This window comes from Bufo gargarizans, chromosome 7 (assembly GCF_014858855.1).
Source record: "Bufo gargarizans isolate SCDJY-AF-19 chromosome 7, ASM1485885v1, whole genome shotgun sequence".
Classification (NCBI taxonomy): Eukaryota; Metazoa; Chordata; class Amphibia; order Anura; family Bufonidae; genus Bufo; species Bufo gargarizans.
Window position 1 is genome coordinate 169,356,531 of NC_058086.1, and position 11,164 is coordinate 169,367,694.

Consider the following 11,164-nt stretch of genomic DNA (forward strand, 5'->3'; position numbering starts at 1 on the left):
TCCCGTCCTGACCTCCCAGCACTGACTGGGACACACAGCATTATAGTGATTGATGCTATGTAACCCTTACAGTTCTGGAATGTATTGATGACACTGACATAATGCTGTTAGTGTCATCTAATACATTCCAGGACTGCAAGGGTTAAACAGCATCATAAATAAATATAATTCTATGTGTCCCTCGTCAGTGCTGGGAGGTCAGGACGGGAGCTGCGCTGCGGACTCGGTGTGACGGACACTTATCTGCCTTAGAGCCGTACATAATCACTTATGTTGAAAGTTGCCCAATATTTTCATTTTGGATACATTGAGGCAAAAAAGTCATCAAAAGTATACACGCCCTTTAAGATGGGATCATATAGTTAAATTACAGGTGATGTATAAAATGAGTTCAGATTCAAACCTTAATATGTTTTTGTTTTTCCCAAATTAATCCAGCAATGGCGCCAGGGCTCCCCTACCCGCCTCCTATGAACGCCGCTGTGACTCCGGGCTATTACCCCTCTGTGAACACAAGCGCCCTTGCCCCTCAGGTGGCGCCCTATCCCCAGTTTGCTGGCATTCCCGGCTATGAAGGGATGTCTGGTGATGGCAACGGTGAGTGATCTCATTAATTTCATTGCGTTTATCTTGTAGCGTTTTGTACATACCGTATGTTTGTATCCATTTCTTATATAGTTGAAAATGTTTGCCTCTTCCTATAATACTGTGTGTGTTAATTTCTCATCATTTTCAAGATCTCTGCTGTCTCGGTTGTTGACATTCAGATGCTAAAAACCGTACATACCTAATACTTCTCACAGCTGAGGATTTGTTACAATTGTATCCAGACTAGTAAATGCTGTGAGGCATACTGCCTGGACAATAGATTACATTCAGTCTGGTGACCACATGTGAATACAGTAGTAGTAGCAGCAAACCCTCAGCTGTGAGAAGGATTAGGAATGCGCAGGTTTTTAACCCATGGATTCAGCAATCTTGAAAATGGTGGAAAAAATAAAAATAAGTCCTTCTAATGATGCAGCCTGTATATATTGTAAGTAAATTCAACAATACAGCTCTGCTACGTCCGGTAAGGACCAGTTTTTTACTGACTGTCCGTTGCCTGGTATAATTCTGACATGATCCTTTTTGTTTCATTTCCAGATGGTAGATTTCTACCTCCCCCACCACCTTTTGGACCAGCACCTGGCAATATACCCGCTCCTACAAACAACGACTGGTTGTACGTGGCTGCTTTCTAACATTGTATCACTCGTTTATGTAGAAGGTATAGGGCAGTGTTTCCCAACCAGTGTGCCTACAGCTGTTGCAAAACTACAACTCCCAGCATGCCCGCACAGCCAAAGGCTGTCCAGGCATGCTGGGAGTTGTAGTCTTGCAACACCTGGAGGCACACTGGTTGGGAAACACTGGTATAGGGAACGGACTAACATGGCACCCCATGGGTGGCCTGAGCAGGTAGGCTTCAGCGCAGGTGGTCCATAGGGGTTTCCCATATGGGGATCCTATGCAGCCAGCCCAGACTAGCCTTAATCCTCCCCTCTCTAACATCTCGGCAAAAGTGGGGGGGAAATGTAACATATGAACCCAATGTAGATTTCTGCCCCCTTGAACTATTGCACCCTCTTACAACCTTATCTCCCTGCAGAATTCCGTCTATCAATCAAGAGACGGCGAAGCAGGCCCTGCTGGACTATGCCAACGGTCAGTGTTGTTATGGGTCATCCCCAGCAGAAGAGATGACAATTACTCAGCTCAGGCCATACAACACCTATCGGGTCAGTGCTGCCCCCTATGCTTCCTGCTGTATTGCTGTAATTATACAATTCTTATACATAGTTGTTCCCTCTAACTTTTTTTTTTTTCTTCTTCTTTTGTTCTAGTTTCGGCTGGAAACATTTACAGAGTCGCGGTTATGTGAATGGGTCACTAAACCTCTGCCGGGTAAGTGCCGTAAGCCACAATACCAGAGATGTAATACCCTGATACTTTACTATCCCTAAGCTCAGAAAAGCTGGGTGACAGTACATTGCTTATTTATAATGGCAGACATATTGGATGTAACCTCCTAATGAGATTTTTCAATGCAGCGGGGGCCCTTGACGGTCCTGACAAAGGCAATGCCCCTCAACCCTGGGATATCCAAGTGACTCCTCCAACTCTCTTCCATGATGAAACCAAAAAAATGCCCATTCCTTTTACAACTTCCAAGAAGGTGAGAACTATGTCGGCCCTGTCAATCCAATGGATCCATTCCAGTAAGGAGCGCTGGAGCTAATCTTCACATCTTGTGTTACAGTCCTGCCAAGAGTGCAACGGAAAAGGAAAGATCATCTGCCAGAAATGTAATGGAAATAGCCGGGTGAGTGTGTGGCTGTAGTAGCGCAAGCTGCCAGCAGGGGGCGCACTGTTCTTGTGACAGTATTGTGTGTTAGTGGGTGCCAGAAATAAAGGTTAATAACTTCTTAGTTTTCCCTTATGGTGTCGGGATGCGGTGTTTTACGGAATAAATCAAACCTACTAATGTCCCATGGACTAAATTACACCTCTTAATCCTGCACCTACTTATTACTAAAACATAACTTTTATTAAATTAATCTATCTAATATATTTCTAGAGGGTGCTTTTACAATTGCCAGCTAGTCTCAGCCTGCACTTCTAAATGTTATTGCGGCTCCTGCTCTAGTATCCTAGCTAGGAATGTAACATTGTTACTGTTACTGGCTGCGCGCTGCCAGTATAGTTTGTAGGTACAATGTATCATTTACTTGTTGTGGGATTGACTTGCTATTGCTTTGCTAGAGGCTATGCTGAATTAAAACATATGAGCAACGTGGTCCCTTGCCGACAATCGATCCGATTGGTTAGTCTGTGCAGACTAACCAATCGGATCGCGGCGGTAAAAAAAATGCCTGTTCCAGGCTCTGACCTGCGCTCTGCAGATCAGAGCCTGAAATCAGGTAATGTGTCCTCGTGCCCCCCGATCTGTACCCCCTTCCTGTGCGCCTCCTGTCCCCGCCTGCCTCTGATGCAGTTCCCCCCCCCCCGGCCCCATCCATATTCATGCAGCCTGCCCCTGATGCGGTTGGCCCCCTCCCCGCCCCATACATTTACTCTGCCCCCATTTGCTCTTGCCCCTCAATGCTGGCTGTACTTCCCCCTCCCCCTTTCCAGCACTGCCCCCTGCCCTTTGCCCCCGATGCGGTGCAGTCCCCCTGCTGTGTGTGATGGCGGTGGCTCTGTTCCTGAGCCGCTGCCATCAGCAGCAAGTGTCGGCTCTATGCTGACACTCTGGTATAACCCCTTAGATGCCGCGGCATCCATGGGGTTAATAGAGGGAGGGATCTCACTCTCTCAACCATCGGGGCTGCCGCGCTGCGATGGCAGCGCCCGATGATTGCCATTGCAACTGGATGCGTTGCAAAGCGTCCTGGTGTTGCCACCTACAGGACATCTGATAGTATTATATAATGCAAGAGCATTGCAAAGTATAGTACAGCCATCAGCCCCACTGGATCTTAAAGATCCAAGAGGGACTTGATAAAAAAAAAAAAAGTGAAAATAATAAAAGTAAAAAAATTAAAAATGTAAATAAAAAAATTGCCTTTTGCTAAAAAAAAACTAAAAAAAAATAAAACTACACATATTGGGTATCGCCGCATCCGTAATGACAGTCTCTATAAATGTATCACATGATAGACCCCTGTCCAATAAACACCATAGAAATAAAAAAAATTGTGTAAAAACAAAAATGCTATTTTGTCACTTTACATCACAAAAAATGCAACACCAAGCGATCAAAAAGGTATATATCAAACAAAATGGTACCGATAAGTCACCTCATCCCGCAAAAAATGAGACCCTACATAAGAAAATCGAAAAAAAAATATAGTTCTTAGAACATTGAGACACTAAAACATAAATATGCTATTGTGTTAAAGTAAAAAAAGTGTACATATTAGGTATCGCCGCATCTGTAATAACCTGCTCGATAAAAATATCACATGACCTTAACTCCTCAGGTGAACACCGTAAAAAACAAAAACAATAAAAAACTGACAAAAAAGCCATTTTTGTCACCTTACATCACAAAGTGGAACATCAAGCAATCAAAAAGGCTTATGACCCCCAAAATAGTACCAATCAAACCGAAACCTCATCCCGCAAAAAATTATACTCTATTTAAGACAATCGCCCAAAAAATAAAAAAGCTATGACTCTCAGACTATGGAAGACACTAAAACATCATTTGTTTGGTTTCGTAAATGCTATTAATGTTACCTTGCCTCACAAAAAACGAAATTTAGAGCAATTAAAAATCATATGTACCCCAAATTAGTACCAATAAAACTGGCACCTTATCCCCTAGTTTCCAAAATAGGGTCCCTTTTTGGGAGTTTCTCCTGTATGGGTGCATCAGGGGGGCTTTAAATGGGACATGGCATCTAAAACCAGTCCAGCAAAATCTGCCTTCCAAAAACCACACGGCGCTCCTTTTCTTCTGCGCCCTGCCATGCGCCCTTACAGAAACACCCCAGATGTGGTCGTAAACTGATGTAAGCCGCGGAATCGGGGTAATAAATATTGAGTTTTGTTTGGCTGTTAACCCTCAATGTGTTAAAGAAAAAAATGTAATAAAATGGAAAATCTGCCCAAAAAGTGAAATTTAGAAATGTAATCTCCATTTTCCTTTAACAAAGTTAACAAAGTTTGTAAAATCAGTTTTGAGTAACTTGAGGGGCATAGTTTCTACAATGGGGTTGTTTATGGGGGGTTCCCACTGTGTAAGCCCCACAAAGTGACTTCAGACCTGAACTGGTCCTTTAAAAAGTGGGTTTTTGAAATTTTTCTTAAAATTTTTTAAGAATTGCTTCTAAAGTTCTAAGGCTACTTTCACACTAGCGTTCGGGGCTCCGCTTATGAGTTCCGTTTGAAGGCTCTGACAAGCGGCCCCGAACGCATCCGTACTGCCCTAATACATTCTGAGTGGATGCGGATCCGCTCAGAATGCATCAGTCTGGCAGCGTTTGTCCTCCGCTCAGCAGGCGGACACCCGAACACTGCTTGCATCGTTCGGATGTCCGCCTGGCCATGCGGAGGCAAACGGATCCGTCCAGACTTACAATGTAAGTCAATGGGGACGGATCCGTTTGAATATGACACAGTATGGCTCAATTTTCAAACTGATCCGTCCCCCATTGACTTTCAATGTAAAGTCAAAACGGATCCGTTTGCACTATCATGAACAAAAAAAAAATTTTTTTTTTTTTTTGTTCATGGTAATGCAAACGGGTCCGTTCTGAACGGATCTAAGCATTTGCATTATAGGTGCGGATCCGTCTGTGCAGACACCAGACGGATCCGCTCCGAACGCAAGTGTGAAAGTAGCCTAAGCCTTAACGTCCTAAAAAAATAAAATGACATTTCCAAAATGATGCCAACATAAAGTATCCATATGGGGAATGTTAAGTAATAAATATTTTATTAGGTATGACTTTCGGTTTTAGAAGCAGAGAAATTGAGATTTTGAAAATTTTTCTAAATTTTTTTGTATACAAAATATATATATTTTTTTCATAAATAAAGGTGAAATATATTGACTCACATTTATGCCTATCATGAAATACAATCTGAGTGACTTGGATAAATAAGTGTTCCAAAGCCATTACCACATAAAGTGACGCATGTCAGATTTGTAAATTTTGACCTGGACACTGGGGCATCAATGACCCTTGGTCATGAAAGGGTTAACTAATATATATAATGCATTTCCATTGCTTTTAGATGAAATGTGATGACTGTAATGGATCTGGGAATCGTGCAGGGGCGGAGTGTACGGAGTGCGGAGGGTCTGGATCTGTAGGGTACGTATCTCCGGCGAGGGGAACAGGGGGGGATTCTTCTTGCCAATGCCGCACCAGGTCCAGAGCACATCTCTGGCTGGATGTTTAAAAAACTAACATTCCAGATTAGTGGGTTTTTCCGACTATTGGATACTATTCAGTAAAAATGCTGACATTTATGGGATGTTGGTCTCCCCAGGAACCTTGCATGGTTGTCTTCCTCCTTAGAACCCATATTAAAGTTCTTTTAGAAGACCCAGAATTAAGAGAAGGGGAAACGTGAGGTCAGAAAGGTGGTCAAAAGATCAGTAGATATAAGGGGTTCCTCATTCCTTTGCTGCTACAGTTTGCAACATGTTTTGGGAGATTCCTCCTCCTACAGATTTTGCAGTTCACACCATGCGTTTCAAAATAAAATCTTGCTACCCCCATTACCCCGAATCTGTGATCAGACTGCTGTGCCTGTATGGCCCACTTCACTGCTCATCTCAGACAACGGGGGCATATCGCTACGGAGCCCCGAAAGTAGTGGAGGGCACGCTGCGCATGCACAGCCGCTGGCTTGGCCATTTGTCGGACCCGTAGAAGTGTTTGGGAGCCGAGGCCGGTCATAGCACAATTCATTGCTATGGGGAGATCGCTTGATGGTGCCAGACCGGAGTCCTCCGGCCACCAGTTTCCCCGCTCTGTTCTTTATTTCACCTATCGGACAATGGGAGTGTATCCTAGCGATATGCCCTCATTGCCTCAGATGAGAATACCCCTTGAAGGACCTTGGGGTCAGCATCAGATTATCATATATTCACTTTTCATATTTTTATTAATTTATAGATGCAAGACCTGCAACCAGACCAATGTCCAGACCTGTCCAGGCTGCAATGGAAAGGGCCAAGTGATGACCTACATCGAGCTGACAGTGACCTGGTGAGGACATGACGCTAAAGGACCACTACCCCTAAAGTGGGGGGCTGCATTATAAAAGGAGCGACTGATGATAAATCACATTTGCCTCTTGTAACCTGAAATGGCTGATACCAGGGGACAATATCTCTACAGTCTCTACCCAGTCCGACACGGCTGATGGCAGTGACCAATAGATTCATTTACACAGTCCCATTATTCTGACCACTTCCTACTTTTGTTGTCTGCAGCCATGTGGTGGGCTGGCTCGGTGGCTACATAAGGTGTGGTGGGCTGGCTCGGTGGCTACATAAGGTGTGGTGGGCTGGCTCGGTGGCTACATAAGGTGTGGTGGGCTGGCTCGGTGGCTACATAAGGTGTGGTGGGCTGGCTCGGTGGGTACATAAGGTGCGGTGGGCTGGCTCGGTGGGTACATAAGGTGTGGTGGGCTGGCTCGGTGGGTACATAAGGTGTGGTGGGCTGGCTCGGTGGCTATATAAGGTGTGGTGGACTGGCTCGGTGGCTACATAAGGTGTGGTGGGCTGGCTCTGTGGCTACATAAGGTGTGGTGGGCTGGCTCGGTGGCTAAATAAGGTGTGGTGGGCTGGCTCGGTGGCTACATAAGGTGTGGTGGGCTGGCTCGGTGGCTACATAAGGTGTGGTGGGCTGGCTCGGTGGGTACATAAGGTGTGGTGGGCTGGCTCGGTGGGTACATAAGGTGTGGTGGGCTGGCTCGGTGGGTACATAAGGTGTGGTGGGCTGGCTCGGTGGCTATATAAGGTGTGGTGGGCTGGCTCGGTGGGTACATAAGGTGTGGTGGGTACATAAGGTGTGGTGGGCTGGCTCGGTGGCTACATAAGGTGTGGTGGGCTGGCTCGGTGGCTACATAAGGTGCGGTGGGCTTTCTGCACACATATCCCTCATTGCTGTCATGGGCGAAAGAGGTGATTTATCGGAGATGCAGGAAGGGATGATTATTGGCTTTCGGGCCCCGGGTGGCGGTATTTATGAACCTGCGCAGTGTGAACTGTTCTCTGCTGTTGTGGTGAAAATGTCTGGCGTGTATCTGGCATGTCAGGAGAGAAACATCAGAAAGGGAACACCCCGCAGCCATTGCTGGAAGAACACAGGCTGGTGGGGGCAGCGTTATGGTCGGGGGGAGGTTTTCCTGGCATTCTCTGGGCCACTCAGCCATGTGGAAGGCGCTCTCAGCCGATGAATCCATCCTTGCAGATCTCGTACACCCATACATGCTGATTGTATCCCATGGGGCGGATGGCATCTTCCAGCAAGACAATGCGACCCGTCACACGAAGAGAAATGTCTGACGTTGGTTGGATGAGCCTGACCAAGACTTCCAAGTACTACCCTGCCCCTAATTAACCAGACTTGAACCCAGTTGATTATCTGTGGGACCCCCTTGCAGGTCATGTCCGCTCTGTTTCCCCCCTACGCCCCCTCCGGCAGCTGTGGGATGCACTGCGGTCAGCATGGCTCCAGATACCTGTCACAACCGACCAGGACCTTATGGAGTCACTCCGGGCCCGTCTAGCTGCTGTCCGTGAGGCACACGGTGGTTAGTCTGGAGATCAGCTGGTGGCCATAATATGGGACTCGACTGTAATTAAACACCAAATGGAGATCGGCGCAGTGTCCCTTTACCACCAGACCTGTGGTTGCAGCGCTGGTTTCACTATGGATTTTCATTGTATTTATAGGAAGAATAATGTATACGAGTTCATCCCCGATCACCACTCGGAATTCCCGACAGACCTCTTCAAGAAGGTGACGGGAGAGAAGATGTATACGGATGAGCAGTTCCTGGTGAGACACCAATATATCTGAGAACTGCTGCTCTGAGGCGCACCGACCCTTCACTAATACAGAACCAACATTCATCTTTACATCTGTGTCTTCTCCATAGGTACCTCCCATCATGAATTTCCCTGAGCCGTCCATAAACCAGGCCTCACAAACCGCGGTCCAGCAGCATTACTCCGAGTACATGTCCACAGCTCGAATCCTGAAGCAGGTAAGTACTGGTCAGTCCGAGTAAGGAATTGGATCAATTCACAGTCATATGTGGAAGAGCTAAATATCAGGTTGTGTACAGCATGTACTATAATACTGCTCCTCTGTACAAGAATATAACTGCTATAATACTGCCCCTATGTACAAGAATATAACTACTATAATACTGCCTCCTATGTACAAGAATATAACTACTATAATACTGCCTCCTATGTACAAGAATATAACTACTATAATACTGCCTCCTATGTACAAGAATATACCTACTATAATACTGCCTCCTATGTACAAGAATATAACTACTATAATACTGCCTCCTATGTACAAGAATATAACTACTATAATACTGCCTCCTATGTACAAGAATATAACTACTATAATACTGCCTCCTATGTACAAGAATATACCTACTATAATACTGCCTCCTATGTACAAGAATATAACTACTATAATACTGCCTCCTATGTACAAGAATATAACTACTATAATACTGCCTCCTATGTACAAGAATATAACTACTATAATACTGCCTCCTATGTACAAGAATATAACTACTATAATACTGCCTCCTATGTACAAGAATATAACTACTATAATACTGCCTCCTATGTACAAGAATATAACTACTATAATACTGCTCCTATGTACAAGAATATAACCACTATATTACTGCTCCCTATGTGCAAGAATATAACTACGATAATACTGCTCCTATGTACAAGAATATAACTACTATAATACTGCCCCCTATGTGCAAGAATATAACTACTATAATACTGCCCCCTATGTGCAAGAATATAACTACTATAATACTGCTCCTATGTACAAGAATATAACTACTATAATACTGCTCCTATGTACAAGAATATAACTACTATAATACTGCTCCTATGTACAGGAATATAACTACTATAATACTGCTATTATGTGGTCCTTTCGCTGGTCTTGTATAACATTTTGTGTTTTCTCTCCTCAGAGACAGTCCATTGAGTGGCTTCCGCTCACTAAGGTTGAGTACAGCTGGAAGGGTAAAAATTGCAGTTACTTTGTGTACGGACGGGAGAATAAAGTGCAGACTAAGGACTATCCTTCCACTTGTTGCTGCGTCATCCTGTGATCGGGAACTTTTACTTTTTACTACTTTTTTATATTTTCTCCTAATGAAGAGAGGCAGCATGTAGACTGTAATCACCTCCTATGTATCCTGGCCTCTGTTAGTGGAAGCTGGAGATGTCGCTGTATGTAGTGTCTTGTGCACATTGTGGATTATAACTTCTGTTTTGTTTTTTGTTTTTGTTCCAGTTTATTCGGTTCTCCTTTAAAAAAATAAATAAAACAGATCCCCAGTAAATATAAATCCTTAATTCATCCTCCAGCAGGTCTTACATTGGTTGTCTCACCCCTTTACCCCTTTCCTGCGGTTTGTCTGGAAAAGCTGAGCAGCAACTCGCACGGGAGCTGCCATATTGACGGTCACACGTCTCGCCTGAATCAAACAGAGGAATAATCCAGTGTCAACATTACTTTTAATGGCGGCCATATTGGTTGTTACCAAACTTTTCCAGAACCAGAGACGGCAGGATATAATTTTTACCCACCGCACATAATGAGACACAAGAATTTTAGATTTGCTGGAGATTTTTTAGCTTTTAATTTTGAGGTTGAAAGTGCCTTTTAATTTAAATGGATTGTCTATAGTTATCACTGGACACATCTGCGGGAAATATATTATAGGACTATATGGGACTGGAAATGTAACATTTTATGTGCTTCATTATTACTTTAAGAAAAACTCTGTTGCAATAAACTTCATTTTTTAATCAGTGTGTTTGAGTTGGGAAGGGGGCGCGGGGGGTATCAAAATGGCCACAATTATTCTCTTATTGATATGTCTACCTCCTTCCACACCTTAATGGTTGTGCCTGGTGCTAAAGTGTATGACGCAGGGTTGCAAAACTGCACACAACCTGTGAACAGGTTACATGATGAAATTCTGTCTGCCTGCAGTCACCACTAGGGGAGCTCTGTGCACATACGGTTATACATCCACCACTAGGGGAAGTTTACTACATACAGATTATACAGCCACCACTAGAGGGAGCTCACTTCATACAGATTATACAGCCACTGCTAGAGGAAGCTCACTACATACAGATTATACAGCCACCACTAGAGGGAGCTCACTACATACAGATTATACAGCCACCACTAGAGGGAGCTCACTACATACAGATTATACAGCCACCGCTAGAGGGAGCTCACTACATGCAGATTATACAGCCACCGCTAGAGGGAGCTCACTACATACAGATTATATAGCCACCACTAGAGGGAGCTCACTACATACAGATTATACAGCCACCACTAGAGGGAGCTCACTACATACA

The 11,164-nt window shown here is 44.5% G+C and overlaps 1 protein-coding gene across 1 annotated transcript in view; it reads left to right on the top strand.

Moving 5' to 3' along the window:
* LOC122944222 (protein SSUH2 homolog) overlaps positions 1–10,597 on the top strand; it is a 30,043-nt gene extending 19,446 nt beyond the window's left edge. The window contains exons 4-14 of the mRNA XM_044302449.1: positions 439–597; positions 1,147–1,225; positions 1,652–1,781; positions 1,887–1,947; positions 2,094–2,218; positions 2,303–2,365; positions 5,788–5,867; positions 6,678–6,770; positions 8,465–8,570; positions 8,671–8,778; positions 9,754–10,597. Coding sequence (XP_044158384.1) covers positions 439–597; positions 1,147–1,225; positions 1,652–1,781; positions 1,887–1,947; positions 2,094–2,218; positions 2,303–2,365; positions 5,788–5,867; positions 6,678–6,770; positions 8,465–8,570; positions 8,671–8,778; positions 9,754–9,894 — 1,145 coding nt within the window. The 3' untranslated portion in view covers positions 9,895–10,597. The remainder of the gene's footprint in view (positions 1–438; positions 598–1,146; positions 1,226–1,651; positions 1,782–1,886; positions 1,948–2,093; positions 2,219–2,302; positions 2,366–5,787; positions 5,868–6,677; positions 6,771–8,464; positions 8,571–8,670; positions 8,779–9,753) is intronic.
* The last annotated feature ends 567 nt before the right edge of the window (positions 10,598–11,164 follow it).